At 41.7% G+C, this 23,706-nt stretch overlaps 1 protein-coding gene across 4 annotated transcripts in view; it reads right to left on the bottom strand.

Moving 5' to 3' along the window:
• SLC24A2 (solute carrier family 24 member 2) overlaps nucleotides 1-23,706 on the bottom strand; it is a 119,956-nt gene that overhangs the window by 42,805 nt on the left and 53,445 nt on the right. For all 4 annotated transcript variants that reach the window (XM_072153924.1, XM_072153940.1, XM_072153915.1 and 1 more), the window contains exons 3-5: nucleotides 8,949-9,071; nucleotides 3,398-3,430; nucleotides 678-786 (exon numbers count right to left, since the gene is read on the bottom strand). In XM_072153924.1, the coding sequence (XP_072010025.1) occupies nucleotides 678-786; nucleotides 3,398-3,430; nucleotides 8,949-9,071 (265 nt within the window). The remainder of the gene's footprint in view (nucleotides 1-677; nucleotides 787-3,397; nucleotides 3,431-8,948; nucleotides 9,072-23,706) is intronic.

The following is a 23,706-nucleotide window of genomic DNA, read 5'->3' as shown; positions in this document are numbered from 1 at the left end:
AGTCCGAAGTTAATAAATAAATGATTTAAGTATATACAACCAAAAATCAAAGCAATTGTACAACTTTTTAGATGTAAAATAAAAATGCTTCAGACATTATTGTGTGGCCAAATACGGTTATATTTGTTTTTTTTTAAACAAATATTTGATTCTATAAACAAAAGTGTATTTTCAGTTGCCTACCCAAACTAAAATAAAAAGCAATTGATACTAATATTTAAAATTCCTTGGTTGGCCAAATTGTACCTTTTTCACATTTATAAATTAATATTACTTGTGAACTCAATGTCCAGTTTTATGTCCAAAACCCACAGAGTGAGTTTAAGGTTTGAAATGTGAAAAATAGTAACTTTCATTAAATGTACACAACCTAAAATAAAATTTTGATGGCAACAGAAACAAGTTTGCCCTATTTTTACTTATAAAATCATGCATATTTCTTTATCATTTATACATATCAAAGCTATGTATGAAAGTGTTATATATAAATATAGGTTCATTACACTCACACAGTGTAGTTTCTGCTACAGTTTTCTCTAAGTCTCCAGTAGCTACTTAAATAAGGGGCAAATATAAGATCGCTTTATGATTACCTTCCGGCTTTGGCTACAGAAAAGTAGTCAAACCAATAATTTTGAAACATGTAAATATAATGAATGATACTTGATCTGACATACCTTCAGAAAGAGGATCGAGTGTGTGGATCATTAGCTGGAAAATGCTATTTCTCATGAGACTATTGTGTAGTGAGGCTGAGCTTCCACCTCGTTGTAATCTTGGTTTTGTCTATAAAACAGTAAGGAAAAATATCAGATAGTAATGCATTGTTAACCTTTAGAATTGGCATTTATGTCAAATCTCTATTTGTAGCGATACAAGTTTTTTTTTCCTCTTACAATTTAGCTCTACAGATGTAGCAGTACAATTTTTGTCACATAACTGTATGGGGTGATTTTTGTAATAACCCTCTAGGATATCATAAAGTGATATCATAAACCTATTTTTGTCTGTGTGAGTCTATCCAGTGGGGGTATATACATTGTAGTCTTATAAGGTTTGCATGATATTGTATTAAATATGCTTCATGACAAATTCACATTCTTAAAGGGGTTTCCCAGCATACTAAAATATTAAAGAGGTACTATGTAGTTGCATTAAAAGGTTTGCCCCAGATTAATTATTTTTATCCTTTAAATGATATGCCTTGAGAATGCTACACTGATGTAGAAACATATCTTGTTTAATCCCTGAGTGGTTTTGCTCAAAAATCAATTATAAAATTCAGGACCTTGGGAAAGATGGGTGTAGACTGGCTGCAATACATAAAAGAGCTGCTTGAATTGTCCAGACATGACTAATCAATCTGAGCTGGATGACTTATACACACCATCAGGGGGATGGTGCACCAATTGATTACTTCTGCCTCTTAGGGACAACACAGAGATGACATATTCTCAGCATGGTGAGCAGGACAAGGCTAAAGAAGTACATAATTAGGGTAAGAGGAGAGCACCGGGGAAGCCACAGGAGCGACAGAACCTCATTATTATAATTTTATAATAGCTTTTTTCAGCAAAACCACTAAATTTAGGGATTAAACAAGATATGTTTCTGCATCAGCGTAGCTACAGCATTCACAAGGTATGTTTGGTTCATAATGCATAAAAGCAAATGGAAGATTTCCTTTAAGCCCAGGCCTAGAAGGTATGGAAAACAAACAGGGTATACTCATCTCGCTCCAGTGGAGCATGTAACTGATAACAAGGCTCCCAAAGAAAATTTGATATGGGTAAAATAGTTTATTATTCATGTACATAGGAAGAAACTAAATCCCCATAAATAATATGAGCCTGTACTATGTAGGCACTAGAAGTTATATTAAAGGCAGTTTCAGAAGACCAAGTTCAATAAGTGAATCATGGAATATGCAGTGTCATGTCTCGCGGACCTACCATGGTAATCTGAAACTACCCTAAGGATGTTATGCTCATGGTACCCAAACAAAAAGATTTTTCTCAACAGTGTATCATTGTCTACTTCTTATTTTTTCATTTTTATTTAGAGTGAAGTCAATTAAGTAATCAATGTCCCAAAAAATGTAATTCCTAGACCATGACATTGATTCTTTAATGGGATTGATTTTGTTATGAAATTGATGGCAGCCTTCAAATGCTGTGGAAAAGTGTGTAAGTGATACAGTATTTAAGTAGAAAAAAAATCTATAAAATTTGGGTTACATTGCACATACTGTATTGCTTAAGATAAATATTTCATTTTTACGTCAGGGTATTTATTTACAGAGGCACAATGTTTTTTATTAAAGGGCGAATAGGGGACATGTGCAAAGCCATTATTGTATTACCTTAAATAGCAATGTAACAAGGTATACAGTATATTTTAGTTAAAAAAAAATTAAATAATTTTTGCTGCTTTTGGAACTTTCTTTGTTAAGTTTTCAGTTCTCATTTAAAACTAAGAAATCTAATTTATTATGGAATCTTGAATCCAAGCAACAAAAGCATCCCCTGTTTCTTATCAGTACCTCCATACCAGTCTGTGATTCTACAGAATTTTGTCTGTTTTTCTCAGCCCCTTTCCTTGTTAAAGGAAATTGACCATGATAAATAAGGGGTCACTTTTTCATACATCCAAGAACTGTGGCAATCTTCGTATATTTGTTATCCATGGCCTCCTTCCTTCTAATATCAACTTTTTAAATTATGCTAATGAGGCAGAAGGGCTAAAGGTGTATTATCAGAATCTCTCTGTGTTTTAGCTGCACAGGCTGTTACATTCTGAAGGAGCACTTCCCCCTCCCAATGTGTGATCATTGCTGCTGAGATTACAGGAAATACCAAGGGAATTTATGTCACACTGCCATAGCCGTGTCCTTGATTTTGATGTTAGATTTCCATTAACCATTAGTGCTCACAAAGCACAGACTATAAAATCCACGTAACTATTTCACTGCTGGTTTCTACTATTTATTATATTTCCCATGATCTACTATCTAATGAAAGCATCCAGGCTGGTCACTATATACATCATTTATATCCACTATGCAGTGTTCAGTGGATTTACTTGTAGGAATCTTACTGGATTTAATACTAAATGACTTACTGAGAAAACACAACACATCATGGAACCCGTGGGCAGCCTAAATTTGACTCAGATTCAGGGCAGAAATAGGAATAGGTTAGTCTGCACCCAATTCACTGCTGCTGAAGATTTCTGACAAGCAGCTACAGAAAACAAAATCCTCTGGAAAGGAAATAGGGAACATAATAGGGGTATTGTTCTATTTGCTTTTGAAGGAAATTACATATGACAAAAAATCATTATGACATCAGAGTTCTGATTTAAATGACAGACCAGTGTTTTTATGTTAGATACTCACCTTATTAGGGGAAGTTAATGTCTCACTCCAATTCTGCAGAAAAAGAAAATAAATATTGTTTGTAAATTACCAGACATTTTCCTCTTTTTCAATAAACCATTTTAATACTTACAAAGGTTTTTTTCCAGGATACTTAACTGCTTATATTGTATTCTATACATTATATATACATTATAGCCAGAACAGGAAGCAAGCAGCTCCATATAAAGTATATTAAACTTTAAACACAGCTCAAATAGAGGTGTCTGCTTACTTCTCTGGCCATATTGTAGTTGAACTGCTAAGGACCTCTCTTACAGTTCATTAGCAGTGGTGGAGCTTGGGAAAACCCTGCCAATAACGTTATATGAAATAAATGAACAACTATAAGTTCAAACAATTATAAATAAAAGGTGTACATTTATATAAAATACTCATGGGTTCAGGCTTAGGTTAATTTTGGGGCTTAAGGTAGGCTACCCTTCCCCTACCGTTGTTTGTCTATACACGTTTTTGTTATGTCTAGCTGTATTTCTTGTTACCTGTGGTGAATTCATGTTGTGGCGGAATACTGGTAATATACTCTACATGTAAGATATCTAATGATGCTCTCACTGATTCTTGAAATCGCTGAATGACATGTTACAATGAAAACCTATTTGTACAGATATCATAATCAGTAGTAGTACAATTAATACGTCCCCTTTTTTTAGCTTCCTCTGGGGCCAGAAAATAAGGTTATAAAAATATTCAAATGAGCTGGAGGTGCTCATGGTCGTGTTGGCCGAGCTCCTCCTGGCTCTTCCAATGCCTAATTTATGCACTCCCCCGCTTCATTGTTATGCACCCCTCCCAGCCCTCTCTGCAGCCAGACAGCTGGGTGAAGTCACTAGCTGATACGCATGTGACCGATCACATGGCTACGACATCAGTAAAGGTCCTTTAGCCTACTAGTGGCAAAAGCGTGTTCTGCTGTGCGGCCTATGTACTGCTGAAAGATATGGCTGTCTGCACATCCTCTTATGTCTTATTATTATCATAACACCCCTCCCAGTGCTCTCTAGTGACAGCCCGTTGCCGCACAGCAGAACACACTGTTGCCACCAGTAGGCTAAAGGACCTTTACTGACGGCCATGTGATCAGTCACATGCTTATCAGCAGTGACTTCACCAGACTTCTTCGGACTGTGCGCTGTTTTCGGGATTTGCACAGCTTTGACAGGTATTTAACAAGTGCCTGTTCTGGGATTGTGTTGCACATGATCATTTTTTGTTGCAGCTGTGCTGGCTTTCATGCGTACTGAGCGGCGGGATTTAACTTTCAAATTGTGTCGCAAGACAATGTACTTACATACACCAGGAATAAGAAGGTGAACTTCTTTGGACCTGATTGGGGAAGTGACACATGCACAATATTGGGCGTACGATCTTAGTGAATCGCGTCAGAGTGCATTACTGTTGGACAATGAACTTTTGGTGAACTCTGCTGACTGGGTAAGTAAATGTGCCCCATTGTTTATTTTATTTATTTTATTGTAAAAAAGAAATTCTAAAAATAAAAAAATAAATAAAAAATACTAAAAAGGCCACAAGTCCTATAACCTGTACCATAAAATTAAATCATCACTGAACCTGCTTGGTGAGTTCCATAAAAAAAACTAATGAACACCAGAAATAAATTTTTTTGTGATCAAAGGAGATCACAAAGTCAGATTTATGCAGAAATTATACAAACTTTCAGTAAAATAATTGTGTTAGGATTGGGTAACACAAAAAGACAGGAGATAGTGTGCCCTGAGCTTGCCCCAACCTCTGTCCCTTCCTATAGCCCCCCCACGCTAAACCGTGGGGCGACTACTTGAAGACTCAAAATACACTGCAAGTTGTTCTCTACACATATTGTTCTTCAAATACTATTGCGATTGCGAATACTATTGCGAATCTGTTCTGCAGTGTTCTTTCACTGTGTTCTTTTAGTGAAAACATCTGCACTGAACAGTGCTCGTTCAGTTTGCAATTTTACTAAAAAATGCTCGGGTCTCCCATTGATTTCAATGGGCATCGGGAAATGTTCGGCTCGAGTAACGAGCACCCGAGCATTTTAGTGCTCACTCATCTCTAATCTCACTTACATGAGCTAATGTGATTTAAGTTCAATAAAAAACATATGGGGGCAGATTTATCAAGTGTCTGAAAGTCAGAATATTTCCAGTTGCCCATGGCAACCAATCACACCTTTAAAATATTCATGAGCACTGGTAAAATGAAAGATGAGCTGTGATTGGTTGCCATGGGCAAGTGGAAATATTCTGACTTTCGGACACTTGATACATCTGCGCCATGGTGTTAAAATACCCACTGTATCCCTTGATAAATTCTTTGATACTGGAGTTTCCAAAATTGTGTGATTTGTTGGGGGTTTTAACAGTTCTGGTATCTCAGGAACTTTTCAAATATGTAATGGCACCATAAAACAATTCCATCAAAATCCACCATCCAAAATCTCAATGACCCCCCCCCTTCCTTACAAAACAGGTAACATCCAACGCCATATTCAGGTTTTTTTCTCCTTTTACCTAGTATAAATGTATATAAACATTTTATTGTCAAATTTTAACAGAATGTCCATTTTGTTTGAAATCAAGTGAGAAGCTTAAGGGGAACCTGTCAACAGGAGACCCATTTTTAGCACTTCCCAGTCCCCATAGAGCATAGTACTGTGTGCTGTGTGACTAGGCAGCTGCCAAACGGGAGGGGCTGGAAAGGAGCAGTTCCCCCCCCCCACCCTTGTGACCTTTTAAAATATATGAAAACACCCATCACTTGGCTTAGCGATGCCCCCTGCTCCTCTACAGCCAATCCCGAGTGTGGGGAGTTATTCATATATTTGAAAAGGTCACATGTTTCCCAAGGGTGGGGGGGGCTGCTCCTTTCCAGCCCCTCCCATTGGGCAACTGCCTGGTCACACAGCATATGCTAATGAAAGGTACAATATAACATATCTTTTTTTCTGTAAAAACACTTTGGCAGTGTATGTACTATGCTCTGTGGGGACTGGGGGAATGCTAAAAATGGGTCTCCTGGTGACAGGTTCCCTTTAAAGTATTAAAACGCTTAACTAAGTCACAGGTTCCAATACATAGAACTTGCAAAACCCTTATAACATTAAATTACTGCCTAATTTATTTAATTAAAAAATGTTCTTAAAAATTTGGAAAATTGCTTTTTGAATTGGAAACCTCCTAACTTTCTAATAAAATAAAGAAGACTTATGGCATATGATAGTTAGTTACTAATTTGGAAGGTAGCACTATTTGTCTGAAAAGTATAACATTTAGAATTCTTAAAATGGGAAATTATTCCAAAATTTTTTCATAAATTAATGAAAAACATTTCAACCAACTCAGTATTTTTTTCTTTTGATGGTAATGATAATATGCCATTGGGAAACATGCCTTTGTTACAACTTCTGAAATGCCACAACAATATGTACAGTGTTTTATTAATTACATTGTCATTTTGCTTTTGAAAACCCAATAAAATGTTTTACAAAAATTAAAACATATCGATGAAAATTCCCACTAACATGAAGAATATTTCACTATAAAAAATTCAAATGCACTTGGCAAATTTGAAAAATCTGGTCTTCAGATAGGGGGCAGCTTCCATAGAGTAAAAAGAAACGGCAAAAAAATCAGTCATTAAAAAGAAAACAAACAGTCTTTTAGGGAGGGGTCCCCTCAGAGAGGTGGTCTTCTGGAGACTTTTCATTGTGTGTATTTCAGTACCTGTCCAGCAACCACGCAACTTCAACCAGGCAACCACAAGTTAGGCCCTATCCTGTAGGAAAACACATCCTGATACCGTAACAAAAAATTCAATGAAAAGACAGAATTAAAAATGTAAGAATTGGTGCCACCGTCCTTAACTCACTAAACTAACATAAAAAATGGAAAGTCACAGTTTTCAGAACAGTCCCGGTTGCTACTTTTCATAAATCTTAATTTCCTTACATATATATATTCAAATAAAGGTAGCCAAAAGAGGCAATGTTTTCCTTATCCCATCTTGGAAAATGTATTTGCATATTTCCCAAAATCCCCCAATGGAGCATCAATGACTGTAAGTCTCCACATGCCTGCAAGGTGGTCTTAATTGGCAAAGTCAATTATTTCCTGACCCTTCATTTCATAGAGGAATTCACATTTGACAAGTAGTTAACCAAGGATGATTGTAGAATATCTACAAATAAGGAAGTTTTAAACTTTTTATGTAAGCTGGAGTAGTTCATAGTTTTTGTGCACACCTTGCTAAAGTTTTACAAGAATGTAGGAATATATAGGTAAACCTTTAACTTTACTGTGTATAAAGCTAACCTGCAGTAACTACAGTATCTTCTGATGTCAGGACTGAACTGCACAGGTTTCTAAGGGAAGACCCCTCATGTGAAAAGCACATGCTACAGGATTTCACAGGCTCAAAAGGGCTTGTAAGAATAGCAATCCTTAAGGCCAATTAAGCTATTAGGATGTCCAAATAAAGACTGCTATTTGTTTACTATATGGCTTATAATAAACTATTCTTGGTACATGCTAATGTTAGACTACACAGCGTAATAAAAGCATTAATTAATCAGAGAAAATTATTTGCATATAGGACTGCACAATGTTTTTATGTTTTTGTTTTTCTTAAATTTATAACGTCAAATTACTAAGCGCCACTGCGTGCCCCCCTGTGTACCTGCTATATGAATATACGAATAAAAGAAGACTGTCTACACCATTGGAGAGTGCCACTTCGCCTCTTCTTCTTTCGTGGATTCTACTTGTTATGCCTGGAAGTTTGAGCACAACCTCGGTGACAGCATACATCTCAGTGCCTACCCATCCGTTACTCCTATTGTGCTATGCCGTCTGATCGCAACGCTGGCTGTGCCCGTGTAGTGTTCATCTCTACTTTTTATAGCATTAGTTGTTTGTTATTGCAAGTATAGTTAAGTGTCCCAAATAGTCCTTTGTGGATTTTCAGCAGGTAAAAGTCACAAAAACCCTCAAACCCAGAAAAACCAGTGATAAATAACCCCCATTTAATATCTTAAAATGTGGTTGTCCCTTTAATAGATAGACTAGAACTCCTAATATGTTTCATGTTGTCATCTTTAATGAATGTTGCCTGGATGACTGAAAAAGGCAAAACATTTTGTTAATAATAAATGACATGTTATTTTTATACACTACACACACTGCAGTTTTTTTATGCAACATGTGGTATAAACTGGATTACATAAACTGCCACATGAGGATGAGGCAGAAGTGGCTGCTGACTAAAAGCATAGAGGAGATGACCACTGCAGCTCTGATCCTCCTACTTCCCACTGTCCAATACAGCTGTACTGTGGGCAGTGGATCCTATCAGGGGCAGATGTTCCGTGCAGTGGCAAAATTTTGTAAACACTTGGTTTGTTAAAAGCTGCACACCTCTCCACAAAGATATTACAGAAAACAATAGATGGGTAATGGACACTAGCTGTAATTCTATGCAGGTGTGCATCCACAGGAAACACTTCTCATACCTCTTTCAATCCTGCGCTTTCATTAGCATCTCCTTGTCGAATGTTCATTGCTACCCCTTCATGCTCTTGTGGAGATCTTGGCTCATCTTGTAATACAAGAATGTTTGGTTGCTCTCTATGCTCCTGTGGAAGACAATTCAGTAATATCTTTAAAAGAAGGAAGATAACTTGATGATGATAATACAAACATAGAAGGTCGATAAATATACACAGTATAAAATAACTTTAGTCATCTGCTTTACAAGGCTATACAAACAAAAAACAGATGGGCAATTTATTCACTTCAACTGAGATCAGATTTCTGCATCTAATTTCATATGTAAATCTAGCAAGTTTTCTGCATATATTTCTAAGGTGTGAACATAATCTGACAACTGATTGATATAACACTTCCTCAGTTAATTCTTGATATATGAGGGCTAGTTCACAACTCACTTACCTCATCAGTTGCATCAGTAATTGTGAACCAAGCCCAGAAGTGTTATAACTAGAGATGAGCGAACACTAAAATGCTCGGGTACTCGTTATTCGAGACGAACTTTTCCCGATGCTCGAGTGCTCGTCTCGAATAACGAACCCCATTGAAGTCAATGGGAGACTCGAGCATTTTTCAAGGGGACCAAGGCTCTGCACAGGGAAGCTTGGCCAAACACCTGGGAACCTCAGAAAAGGATGGAAACACCACGGAAATGGACAGGAAACAGCAGGGGCAGCATGCATGGATGCCTCTGAGGCTGCATAATCGCACCATTATGCCAAAATTATGGCCAACAGCATGGCCATGACAGAGTGACAGAATGAAGCTAGATAGCATCTAAAACATCCAATAATTGACCCTGACACTATAGGGGACGGCATGCAGAGGCAGCGGCAGCAGCGGCAGGCTAGAGAGTGGCATGGCGACATACCCTAAATGGACTCAGGCTTCAAACCAATGGGTGGCAGAGAGGAACCAAAGGAGGTGAGCAAGAAGCGCTCAAATAATATCGGTACATGATAAAAGTTTGCCAGTATATTTTGTGGATTACACAGCAGGGTGGCGACAAAGTTAACATGGAAGCCATGAAAACAACCCAAAATTCTGCCTGACACAGCTCGTTTGATAAGGGGACCATGTATGGAGGCAGTGAACTAGTAGTAGATTAAAGGTGCTGCAGTTAAAACTATGTTAGTTGGATCTTGGCATGGAGCTGGCGCTCCGCTGCCAGGCGAGCTTTCGCCAATCCAAGCCCCTGTCTATAGGCTACTCCCCAAACAGCACTTCTAAGAACCTTTTGTATAAGATCAAGTGTAGTAGCGTTCTTATAAGTTTAGGATATGGCGGGTGAGGGGAATGTAAACAGATGCGCAAGAAGCGCTGAAATAATATCCCTAAATGGTAAAAGTTTGCAAGTATATTTTGGGGATTACACAGCAGGGTGGCGACAAAGTTAACAACTTTGATGTGGAATGCCCTGTAATAGCTCTTGGGCGGTGTGCCTTTTATCGCCTAGGCTCAGCAGTTTCAGCACCGCCTGCTGTCGCTTAGCGACGGCACTGCTGCTGTGCCTAGAGCTACCGACTGATGGCGCCATGCCCACGGATGGTAATTCGGAGGAGGAGGAGGTGGAGGAGGGGTGGGAGGAGGTATAGTAGGCCTTTGAGACCTGGACCGAGGTAGGCCCCGCAATTCTCTGCGTCGGCAGTATATGACCAGCCCCAGGGTCAGACTCGGTCCCAGCCTGCACCAAGTTAAGTGTAGTAGCGTTCTTATAAGTTTGGGATATGGCGGGTGAGGGGAATGTAAACAGATGCGCAAGAAGCGCATGATGCGCATGGAGCTGGCGTTCCGCTGCCAGGCGAGCTTTCGCCAATCCAAGCCCCTGTCTCTAGGCTACTCCCCAAACAGCACTTCTAAGAACCTTTTGTATAAGATCAAGTGTAGTAGCGTTCTTATAAGTTTAGGATATGCCGGGTGAGGGGAATGTAAACAGATGCGCAAGAAGCGCTGAAATAATATCCCTAAATGGTAAAAGTTTGCCAGTATATTTTGTGGATAACACAGCAGGGTGGCGACAAAGTTAACAACTTTGATGTGGAATCCATGAAAACAACCCAAATTTCTGCCTGACACACCTCGTTTGATAAAGGGACGATGTATGGAGGCAGCTATATGGACGACTTTTGGAGGTAGCAATGGAGACAACGTGTGGAGGCTGCTATGGAGACAATTTAATTTGGATAGTGCCTGTATGTGGCAGTCCCAAACATTTTTCAAACCAGAGGAGCAGGTAGGTGGCCCTCCAGTAAAATGGGATAGATTGAGTGCCTGTATGTGGCAGTCCCAAAAATGTTTCAAACCAGAGGAGCAGGTAGGTGGCCCTCCAGTAAAATGGAATAGATTGAGTGCCTGTATGTGGCAGTCCCAAAAATTGTTCAAACCAGAGGAGCAGGTAGGTGGCCCTGCAGTAAAATGGAATAGATTGAGTGCCTGTATGTGGCAGTCCCAAAAATTGTTCAAACCAGAGGAGCAGGTAGGTGGCCCTGCAGTAAAATGGAATAGATTGAGTGCCTGTATGTGGCAGTCCCAAAAATGTTTCAAACCAGAGGAGCAGGTAGGTGGCCCTCCAGTAAAATGGAATAGATTGAGTGCCTGTATGTGGCAGTCCCAAAAATTGTTCAAACCAGAGGAGCAGGTAGGTGGCCCTGCAGTAAAATGGAATAGATTGAGTGCCTGTATGTGGCAGTCCCAAAAATGTTTCAAACCAGAGGAGCAGGTAGGTGGCCCTCCAGTAAAATGGAATAGATTGAGTGCCTGTATGTGGCAGTCCCAAAAATTTTTTAAAACAGAGGACCGGGTAGGTGGCCCTCCAGAAAAATGGAATAGATTGAGTGCCTGTATGTGGCACTCACAAAAATTGTTTCAAACAGAGGACCGGGTAGGTGGCCCTCCAGAAAAATTAAATGCATGAAGTACTATAGCAAGAGCCAGTGGGCCCTGTCAAAAAATAGCCATTTTCCTCTGCTTTACTGTACAAAGAGGAGGAGAAGGAGGAAAATGAGGAGGAGGAGGAGGAGTGGATCAATTATTCAGGTTGAGCTTCCTTCACCTGGTGGAGATTGGAAATTCTGAGAAATCCAGCCTTTATTCATTTTAATAAGCGTCAGCCTGTCAGCGCTGTCAGTCGACAGGCGTGTACGCTTATCGGTGATGATGCCACCAGCTGCACTGAAAACCCGCTCGGACAAGACGCTAGCGGCAGGGCAGGCAAGAACCTCCAAGGCGTACAGCGCCAGTTCGTGCCACATGTCCAGCTTTGAAACCCAGTAGTTGTAGGGAGCTGTGTGATCATTTAGGACGATGGTATGGTCAGCTACGTACTCCCTCACCATCTTTCTGTAAAGATCAGCCCTACTCTGCCGAGACTGGGGACAGGTGACAGTGTCTTGCTGGGGTGACATAAAGCTGGCAAAAGCCTTGTAAAGCGTACCCTTGCCAGTGCTGGACAAGCTGCCTGCTCGCCTACTCTCCCTCGCTACTTGTCCCGCAGAACTACGCACTCTGCCGCTAGCGCTGTCAGAAGGGAAATACTGTTTCAGCTTGTGCACCAGGGCCTGCTGGTATTCATGCATTCTCACACTCCTTTCCTCTCCAGGGATGAGAGTGGGAAGATTTTGCTTGTACCGTGGGTCCAGGAGAGTGAACACCCAGTAATCGGTGCTGGAATAAATTCTTTGAACGCGAGGGTCACGGGATAGGCAGCCTAGCATGAAATCTGCCATATGCGCCAGAGTACCAACGCGTAAGAATTCACTCCCCTCACTGGCCTGACTGTCCATTTCCTCCTCCTCCAACTCCTCCAACTCCTCTTCTTCTGCCCATACACGCTGAACAGTGAAGGACTCAACAATGGTCCCCTCTTGTGTCTCGCCAACATTCTCCTCCTCTTCCTCCTCATCCTCCTCCACCTCCACCTCCTCCGATATGCGCTGAGAAACAGACCTCAGGGTGCTTTGGCTATCAACAAGGGAATATTCTTCCCCCGTCTCTTGTGACGAGCGCAAAGCTTCCGACTTCATGCTGACCAGAGAGTTTTTCAACAGGCCAAGCAGCGGGATGGTGAGGCTGATGATGGCGGCATCGCCACTGACCATCTGTGTTGACTCCTCAAAGTTACTCAGCACCTGACAGATATCAGACATCCACGTCCACTCCTCATTGTAGACTTGAGGAAGCTGACTGACCTGACTACCAGTTCTGGTGGAAGTTGACATCTGGCAGTCTACAATCGCTCTGCGCTGCTGGTAAACTCTGGATAACATGGTCAGTGTTGAATTCCACCTCGTGGGCACGTCGCACAACAGTCGGTGAGCGGGCAGTTGGAGGCGGCGCTGCGCTGCCCTGAGAGTGGCAGCATCTGGGCTGGACTTCCTGAAATGCGCACAGATGCGGCGCACCTTCGTGAGCAAATCAGACAGATTGGGGTATGTCTTGAGGAAACGCTGCACTATCAGATTTAACACATGGGCCAGGCATGGCACATGTGTCAGTCTGCCGAGTTGCAGAGCCGCCACCAGGTTACGGCCGTTGTCACACACAACCATTCCCGGCTTGAGGTTCAGCGGTGCCAGCCACAGATCAGTCTGCGCCGTGATGCCCTGTAATAGCTCTTGGGCGGTGTGCCTTTTGTCGCCTAGGCTCAGCAGTTTGAGCACCGCCTGCTGTCGCTTAGCGACGGCACTGCTGCTGTGCCTAGAGCTACCGACTGATGGCGCCGTGCCCACGGATGGTAGTTCGGAGGAGGAGGTGGAGGAGGGGTGGGAGGAGGAGGAGGCATAGTAGGCCTGAAACACCTGGACCGAGGTAGGCCCCGCAATCCTCGGCGTCGGCAGTATATGAGCAGCCCCAGGGTCAGACTCGGTCCCAGCCTCCACCAAGTTAACCCAATGTGCCGTCAGCGATATATAGTGGCCCTGCCCGGCAGCACTCGTCCACGTGTCCGTGGTCAGGTGGACCTTGTCAGAAACGGCGTTGGTCAGGGCACGGATGATGTTGTCTGACACGTGCTGGTGCAGGGCTGGGACGGCACATCGGGAAAAGTAGTGGCGGCTGGGGACCGAATACCGAGGGGCGGCCGCCGCCATGAGGTTGCGAAAGGCCTCGGTCTCTACTAGCCTATAGGGCAGCATCTCCAGGCTAAGCAATCTGGAGATGTGCACATTAAGGGCTTGGGCGTGCGGGTGGGTTGCACTATATTTGCGTTTCCGCTCCAGCGTCTGGGGTATGGAGAGCTGAACGCTGGTGGATGCTGTGGAGGATCGTGGAGGCGACGATGGGGTTTTTGTGCCAGGGTCCTGGGCAGGGGGCTGACTAGCAGCTGACACAGGGGAAGGAGCAGTGGTGTGCACGGCCGGAGGTGAACGGGCTTGTTGCCACTGAGTGGGGTGCTTAGCATTCATATGCCTGCGCATACTGGTGGTAGTTAAGCTAGTAGTGGTGGAACCCCTGCTGAGCCTGGTTTGGCAAATGTTGCACACCACAGTCCGTCGGTCATCCGGTGTTTCCTTAAAGAACCTCCACACTTCTGAAGATCTAGCCCTCGCCGCAAGAGCCCTCACCACGGGAGCTTCACTAGTTGACAGTGGCGCTGATGCACCAGCTCTGGCCCTGCCTCTCCGTCTGGCCCCACCACTGCCTCTTCCAACCTGTTCAGGTCGAGGACTCTCCTCCGTCTCAGAAGCACTGTGTTCACCCGGCCTCTCAACCCAGCTTGGGTCTGTCACCTCATCATCCTCCGATCCCTCAGTCTGCTCCCCCCTCGGACTTCCTGCCCTGACAACAACTTCCCCACTGTCTGACAACCGTGTCTCCTCATCGTCGGACACCTCTTTACACACTTCCACTACGTCAAGAAGGTCATCATCACCCACAGACTGTGACTGTTGGAAAACCTGGGCATCGGAAAATTGCTCAGCAGCAACCGGACAAGTGGTTTGTGACTGTGGGAAGGGTCCAGAAAACAGTTCCTCAGAGTATGCCGGTTCAAATGCCAAATTTTCCTGGGAGGGGGCAGACTGGGGGGGAGGAGGCTGAGGTGCAGGAGCTGGAGGAGTGGGGATTTCGGTGACATGGGTGGACTGCGTGGAAGACTGACTGGTGGTGGACAAATTGCTCGAAGCATTGTCAGCAATCCACGACATCACCTGTTCGCACTGTTCTGGCCTCAACAGTGCTCTACCACGAGTCCCAGTAACTTCAGACATGAACCTAGGGAGTGTAGCTCTGCGGCGTTCCCCTGCTCCCTCATCAGCAGGTGGTGTCTCACCCCGCCCAGGACCACGGCCTCTGACCCCTGCAGTAGTTGGACGCCCACGTCCCCGCCCTCGTCCTCTACCCCTAGCCCTCGGGTTAAACATTTTTAAAATGAGAGTTATAACTTTTTTTTTTTTTTTACTTCTTTTTGTTTTTTTTGGTGTTTTTTTGTGTGTTTTTTTTTTTTTTGTGTTTTTTGTTTTTTTTTGAGTTTTTAAAACCAAACAATCCTATCCTATTGCTATGGCTATTTTCTAGCCAAGTATCAAAGGAAGCACACTACTATGCCAGATGAGATGACACTGAGTTATTGCCTAATAGAAATCCAACCCCTACTGAATTTTGCCACTTCGGCCTTTGCTATGGATATGTGCGCCACTAAGCGCAGAACACAGCGGTCGCAAGTCTCACTACAAATTGCTCAGAATTGGCAAGTACATGCACTGCAGAAACTACAGCCACCAGCAGATCAACCAGAAATCAAATATATAGAACGCTACTGTAGGCTTCAAGAAGCTGTTTGTATTCTCCTATGGCTATTTTCTAGCCAAGTATCAAAGGAAGCACACTACTATGCCAGATGAGATGACACTGAGTTATTGCCTAATAGAAATCCAACCCCTACTGAATTTTGCCACTTCGGCCTTTGCTATGGATATGTGCGCCACTAAGCGCAGAACACAGCGGTCGCAAGTCTCACTACAAATTGCTCAGAATTGGCAAGTACATGCACTGCAGAAACTACAGCCACCAGCAGATCAACCAGAAATCAAATATATAGAACGCTACTGTAGGCTTCAAGAAGCTGTTTGTATTCTCCTATGGCTATTTTCTAGCCAAGTATCAAAGGAAGCACACTACTATGCCAGATGAGATGACACTGAGTTATTGCCTAATAGAAATCCAACCCCTACTGAATTTTGCCACTTCGGCCTTTGCTATGGATATGTGCGCCACTAAGCGCAGAACACAGCGGTCGCAAGTCTCACTACAAATTGCTCAGAATTGGCAAGTACATGCACTGCAGAAACTACAGCCACCAGCAGATCAACCAGAAATCAAATATATAGAACGCTACTGTAGGCTTCAAGAAGCTGTTTGTATTCTCCTATGGCTATTTTCTAGCCAAGTATCAAAGGAAGCACACTACTATGCCAGATGAGATGACACTGAGTTATTGCCTAATAGAAATCCAACCCCTACTGAATTTTGCCACTTCGGCCTTTGCTATGGATATGTGCGCCACTAAGCGCAGAACACAGCGGTCGCAAGTCTCACTACAAATTGCTCAGAATTGGCAAGTACATGCACTGCAGAAACTACAGCCACCAGCAGATCAACCAGAAATCAAATATATAGAACGCTACTGTAGGCTTCAAGAAGCTGTTTGTATTCTCCTATGGCTATTTTCTAGCCAAGTATCAAAGGAAGCACACTACTATGCCAGATGAGATGACACTGAGTTATTGCCTAATAGAAATCCAACCCCTACTGAATTTTCCCACTTCGGTCTTTGCTATGGATATGTGTGCCACTAAGAGCTAAACACAACGGTAGCAAGTCCCCCTGCTAATTCCTCACAAAATGGTAAAAGATGCAAATTAAAATAAAAAAAGTAGAACGTTATTGTAGCCCTAAGAAGGGCTGTTGGGTTCTTTGAGAATCACTCCTGCCTAACAGTAAGCTAATAGAACACCCTAACGCTTTCCCTGACCAGCAGCAGCTCTCTCCCTAGCGGCATCCAGAGACAGAATGATCCGAGCAGCGCGGCCAGCGGCTAGTCTATCCCAGGGTCACCTGATCTGGCCAGCCAACCACTGCTATCGACGTGTAAGGGTACCACGTCATGCTGGGTGGAGTGCAGAGTCTCCTGGCTTGTGATTGGCTCTGTTTCTGGCCGCCAAAAAGCAAAACGGCGGGAGCTGCCATTTTCTCGAGCGGGCGAAGTATTCGTCCGAGTAACGAGCAGTTTCGAGTACCCTAATGCTCGACCGAGCATCAAGCTCGGACGAGCATGTTCGCTCATCTCTAGTTATAACACAGAAAACAGGTTGACTTTATTTCTGTGTAGTCTCCACTGTTTGGTTTGCAAAAAAAAGTGATGAAGTACTGTACTTAAAGGGGTATTCTCATGAAGAAAAGATTCTTAAATAACCCAGAATAACGAAATAACATATTCTCTAATTCAATGTTATTGTCAAAAACACAGAATTTCACAGAAATAATTCCAATCTGTTTTTTGTCCAATCTCTATTAGTCCTGGTGTATACAATTTCGGTTGCCCCATGATCCAGACGTTGGGAAGGCCAATTCTTCTTATTGTTTGGACACTGCACAAATCCAGCCCCTTCCCCCTCCATTACAAGAGGAGCTCACCACACAACACTGGCAAGCAGCCATCCATAGAATTTACTGTACAAGCTACAGATAAGATATTTATCCTGGGGACAAAGGCACTCTGTGTGTGTTATAGCTGGGATGTAGCAGAGCTGACAGTGTGTCATTGTGTCCTATATCCATCTCATGAATCTCATCATCTTTCATGACTCTGATCTCTGAATTCTATTTTTGTGTGTGTCAGATACAAGTAGAATATTCAGAAGCTAAATGAAAGTGTACATAAACCGTAGACCCTGATAATCTAAGCACACTGTCAGCACCCAGAGTCTCATAGCACAGACAGGTCATGAAGTTTCTGCTTAGAAAGTCCCTTTTAAGATTTAAACTGGCTCTCAGATTATCAAAACAAAGTGAGGAAGCGGTCACATGAGCAATACTGAATTTCACGATGAAGCCTAAACTATCTTCCCTTTCACTGACCCCCTGGGGCTTTTCCTGTGAAAGTGACCACAGAATATTTTTAAAGCCCTAAGTTATTCCAACTTGGAGAAAAAAAAAATTCTTTCTTTTGACAAACAATGATAAACAATGGCACTTCTCCCCTCACACTTTGTGCTGAAACGTTCTCTGCTGCACTGAGATAACATGAGGCAGAGTAAGGGGAAAGTGCTGAGGGATATGAAGGGTTGGGTGAGCCTATGAAGCTACAGCACAGAGGAGCTCTGGTAACACCCCCAGGGACCCTTCAGACTTATTAGCATGATTTTAAAAGTTGATTTTAGGAGTTGAGTTTAGGAGGAAGGAGCCTCTGCTTTATTATGGTAGGTTTCCTTTAAATATTATCTTATATGCAGCACAACTAATGAAAAAAGTTGTGTTAAAAATAAGTTTGAAAACAAACTTGAACATTTTGTGTCCCATTAGACCTGTTTTCCAAAGATTAAAAAAATAAAAGCAGACACAATTCTACAGAGATCTCATTCAATGCTGACCATTTAATTTTGTCACTGCTGAGTATACAACACAAAGTAAAAAGACCTGTTCAAACATGCAGACAATCCCTTACAAATGCAAGCAAGGCTGCTGATTTTGTGCGAATGGAAACATCAAGAAGTTGTAGCTTAAAATAACCATTACTTGTCACCTCTGTAAACAGCTTTCAAAAGCTTTTTCATGCCTCAAATTGGGTTCTGCAGACATAGCATTTTCTAACATGTTCCTAAGCTATTTTAGAAAATTAAAGTGGTGGGTGAGAATGGGACCACAAGCAAAGCGCAAAGCGTTAAATGAAGAATCCTTATGGATCTGATTCACAGGTTTAGGAAGCATATTTGTAATGCAAATATGACATTTGGTGATTATGAGTTACAGAACATAAAGAATACTATTGCTGTTGGCTATGGGTTTTATGACTGTTAAATGATCTATAACCTTTCAGCAAATATTGCATAAATCAGCAGTACACATGAGTACAATAAACTTTTTAATATATCTTATCAGAGCACACAGCTCCGTTTTGAAGTGACTCTGGCCCTTATCATGCTTCCTCCTTCCTTCCTAACCTCATTCTCAGTGGATTCCATCTTGCAAGCAACCACACAAAAAAGTCCCTAAGGCGACAAAATGCATAGAAGCTTGCGTTGTGTTTTTACGGACACAGTTTAACCCTTTCACGACCTATGACAAAAATACACGTCAAGAAAACGGTGTACATTTTTTTCACCATTTTCACTGCATTTTGAATTTTTTTCCCGCTTCCCAGTACACGGCATGGAATAATAAATACCACCACTATGAAGTGCAATTTGTTACACAGAAAACAAGCTATCGCACAGCTCTGTTCGTCTAAAAATTAAAAAGTTATAGATTTTTGATTTTGGGGGGGGGGGGGTAAAAATGGAAATGAAAAAACAAAAATGGGCGAGGTCCTTAAAGATTAAGGTACTTTCTACGACACCACATTCGAACATACAAAATGTTTTGTTTTAGTCATTTTGTTCTGGTTATAAAGGCAAGAAACATCATTAGTCTCGAATGCATAGGTTTATTTTTTGTGTTTTCTACAAAGATGATGCTCACTTGCTGCGTTTTTTTTTTTAAATCATGTTATGGTCCATGACACATTTCTAGTGCTCTAGATAAAACCACAGCATTTTAAGCTTTTTAGAGAAAACCCAGAGATTGTTTTCAGTAGACATATTCACTTGCAAACAATTGAGTTGCAATTTTGCATGTTCTTATATCTGACATAAATCAGAGCACATTATGCATGGTATAACCACATCAAGGGGAAGCTGGCACAGAGACAATAACAGTGGGCATACAGCTTTCATCCATAAACTGAGGCCTATGGACTCACACTGTTAGTGATTCCCGCAGAGTTCTGTCCTACCTGGCAAATGTTGTCCTGCTCTCAGTTTAGTACAATAAATCAAAGACTTGGATGCTGTTATATAATATTTCTCCTTCTTGGTAATTCTTATACCTTATGACCTTTCCCTTACTAGATAAAATAGCTTCGGCAGCCAGATTCACAGCGTGGTAGAGATATTTACCACACTTTTACTAAAATTGGAGCATTTATTGATTTTTTTGTAAGCTAAGACCCGCAATATTTTAACCCACTCAAGGACACAGCTCATTTTTATCTTTAGGACACAGCTCGATTTTTATCTTTAGGACACAGCTCGATTTTTCAGATCTGCCATGTGAATGCATTATCTTACCAAGTTTATTTGCATACTGCTTTTACATGACAAGTTGTACTTGACATTAATGTTATATTTTAGTTGAAATTTTTTTCACTTATTTATTTAAAAAAATTGATATTTTGGTGAAAAATAGCAATTTTCTGTTTTCTAAATGTTATGTTTATCATACAGTTAGACTAACCGCCCAATTGATTGTTAACAACCATATGTTTTTTTTATGCTGACATAATTTTTTATGTGTTCATTTATTTTATTAGGACATTAGGAGGCTTACAGCCGGAACAGCTATTTTCCAAATTTTTAAGTAATTTCAGATTCAAGTTTGATTAAATTTTTTAATTCTGTAGAGGACAATCCATCCCCAAAAGGGGTTTCAAAGTCGTACTTATTAGAAACTCCCCACAAATTGCTTGTTAACCCTCTAAGCATCTCACAAGATTTAAAACAAAATAGAGCGTCTATTTGGAATTTTTTAATTTTTACAATAAAATGATCATTTAGTCGAAAATTTACATGTTCATGCAGGATAAAATGAGAAAGTACATCTCAGCTTTAGTTGTGCAGTTTATTACGAGTATAGAAATACCCCACATGTGAATGTAGACTACTTTAGGGGCCCACAGCAAGGCGCAGAATGGAAGGAGGCATTGACGAGGATTCGGGTTCTGCCGGGATTCACTAAGGTCCGTGCGCCCGATGTCCACTAGGTGTCGCTACTGCGCCGAGGTCCGCCAGAGTTCACCTTCTTCTCCTCGGTGCATGTAAGTGCTGATCTTGCGACAAATTTTTTTTTTTAAAAATACCGCGTTTTTTCCAAATCCGTTGGGTTTTCCGACAGCCACGCAAGCTGCAAGCTAACGCTGATGCGGCACAATCCGAACGCGTGCACCAAAAACCTGCGGCAATTCAGGAACAAACGGTGCAAAACGCTAATATTCAGGAGCCATTACACATTTGAAAAGTTCCTAAGGTAACAGAACAGTGAACAATCCTACGAATTATCCTATTTTGGAAACTACACCACCCAGAGAATTTATCAAGGTTTATATTAAGGTTTTGAACCATCACAGATTTTATAGAACGCATAGACACTGGCTAATGTAAATGAAAATCTTTTTCTAAAAAAACCTTGCTTTAGTCACTAAATTTTTATTTTTAGAAGAGGTTAAAGAAGTAAACGCACATTATAGTTGTTACCCAGTGTCTCTAGAATGCAGTAATATCCCACAAGTGATCACAAACTGCGGTATGGGTGCACAATGTGGCTAGGAAGAGAAGGAGCTTTGGTTGGCGAATTTAAATGGAACAGATTTCAGGTGCTATACTGTATCCCAATTGCTAAGATACCCCCCTAAGATAGTAAGATCTTAAGATAGTAAGATACCCCTCTAAGATAGTAAGGCAGTAAAAACATCCAATAGTAAGGCAGTAAAAACATTTTAAAACTTTTAAAAGGGTTGCGATAACACTTTTTGGGGGAAGGTACAAAAAAATCGATTCTATTTGTGTTTTATACACCAAATAACATAGCTAATATGCTACTTATGTTCTACACTCACCGGCCACTTTATTAGGTACACCTGCCCAACTGCTCGTTAACACTTAATTTCTAATCAGCCAATCACATGGCGTTAACTCAGTGCATTTAGGCATGTAGACATGGTCAAGACAATCTCCTGCAGTTCAAGCGGAGCATCAGTATGGGGAAGAAAGGTGATTTGAGTGCCTTTGAACATGGCATGGTTGTTGGTGCCAGAAGGGCTGGTCTGAGTATTTCAGAAACTGCTGATCTACTGGGATTTTCACGCAGAACCATCTCTAGGGTTTACAGAGAATGGTCCGAAAAAGAAAAACATCCAGTGAGCGGCAGTTCTGTGGGCGGAAATGCCTTGTTGATGCCAGAGGTCAGAGGAGAATGGGCAGACTGGTTCGAGCTGATAGAAAGGCAACAGTGACTCAAATCGCCACCCGTTACAACCAAGGTAGGTAGAAGAGCATCTTTGAATGCACAGTACGTCGAACTTTGAGGCAGATGGGCTACAGCAGCAGAAGACCACACCGGGTGCCACTCTCTTCAGCTAAGAACAGGAAACTGAGGCTACAATTTGCACAAGCTCATCGAAATTGGACAGTAGAAGATTGGAAAAACGTTGCCTGGTCTGATGAGTCTCGATTTCTGCTGCGACATTCGGATGGTAGGGTCAGAATTTGGCGTCAACAACATGAAAGCATGGATCCATCCTGCCTTGTATCAACGGTTCAGGCTGGTGGTGGTGGTGTCATGGTGTGGGGAATATTTTCTTGGCACTCTTTGGGCCCCTTGGTACCAATTGAGCATCGTTGCAACGCCACAGCCTACCTGAGTATTGTTGCTGACCATGTCCATCCCTTTATGACCACAATGTACCCAACATCTGATGGCTACTTTCAGCAGGGTAAAGCGCCATGTCATAAAGCTGGAATCATCTCAGACTGGTTTCTTGAACATGACAATGAGTTCACTGTACTCAAATGGCCTCCACAGTCACCAGATCTCAATCCAATAGAGCATCTTTGGGATGTGGTGGAACGGGAGATTCGCATCATGGATGTGCAGCCGACAAATCTGCGGCAACTGTGTGATGCCATCATGTCAATATGGACCAAAATCTCTGAGGAATGCTTCCAGCACCTTGTTGAATCTATGCCACGAAGAATTGAGGCAGTTCTGAAGGCAAAAGGGGGTCCAACCCGTTACTAGCATGGTGTACCTAATAAAGTGGCCGGTGAGTGTACACATGCCTAAATGCACTGAGTTGCCGCCATGTGATTGGCTGATTAGAAATTAAGTGTTAACAAGCAGTTGGACAGGTGTACCTAATAAAGTGGCCGGTGAGTGTATGTGTCAGTATGGTTTGGGTGATATCCCATTTACATAGGTCTTTTATGTTTCGCTTGTTCTAAAGAATAAATATGGGTTCAGTAATGATTTTATTTTATTGTACCTGTTGTTATGGACGAGTGATATCCAATATGTGCTCTTTGTGTGGTGATTTTCACTTTATATTGTGTTAGGTAGTTATATACTATATGGGGTGTTTAGGGGACTTTCGTTGTGTATTAAATATTATTTTTATTAAACTTTTTTTTTTGTTCCCCTCTGGTACTTGAATAATTGAACATTTGATCACTTGTTTTAATTAATACACTGCCATACAGGATATAGTTATATAAATTAATCATGTACCCCCTTAGTTGTCTCTTTTCAATACTAAATAAATTCTAATGGTTTTAATCTTTACTCATAACTGAGACCCTCAAAATCCATTATAATTTTTGTTTCTCTTTATTGTACCCTCTCCAGCTCAAGGGCATCATTTTTATGGACTGCTACCCATTACTGAACAGCATATTCCAGGTGAGGCCTAGCCAATGC

This window comes from Engystomops pustulosus, chromosome 1 (assembly GCF_040894005.1).
Source record: "Engystomops pustulosus chromosome 1, aEngPut4.maternal, whole genome shotgun sequence".
NCBI lineage: Eukaryota > Metazoa > Chordata > Amphibia > Anura > Leptodactylidae > Engystomops > Engystomops pustulosus.
Note: the sequence above shows the minus strand (reverse complement) of the source record. Positions and strands in the feature narration are given on the sequence as shown.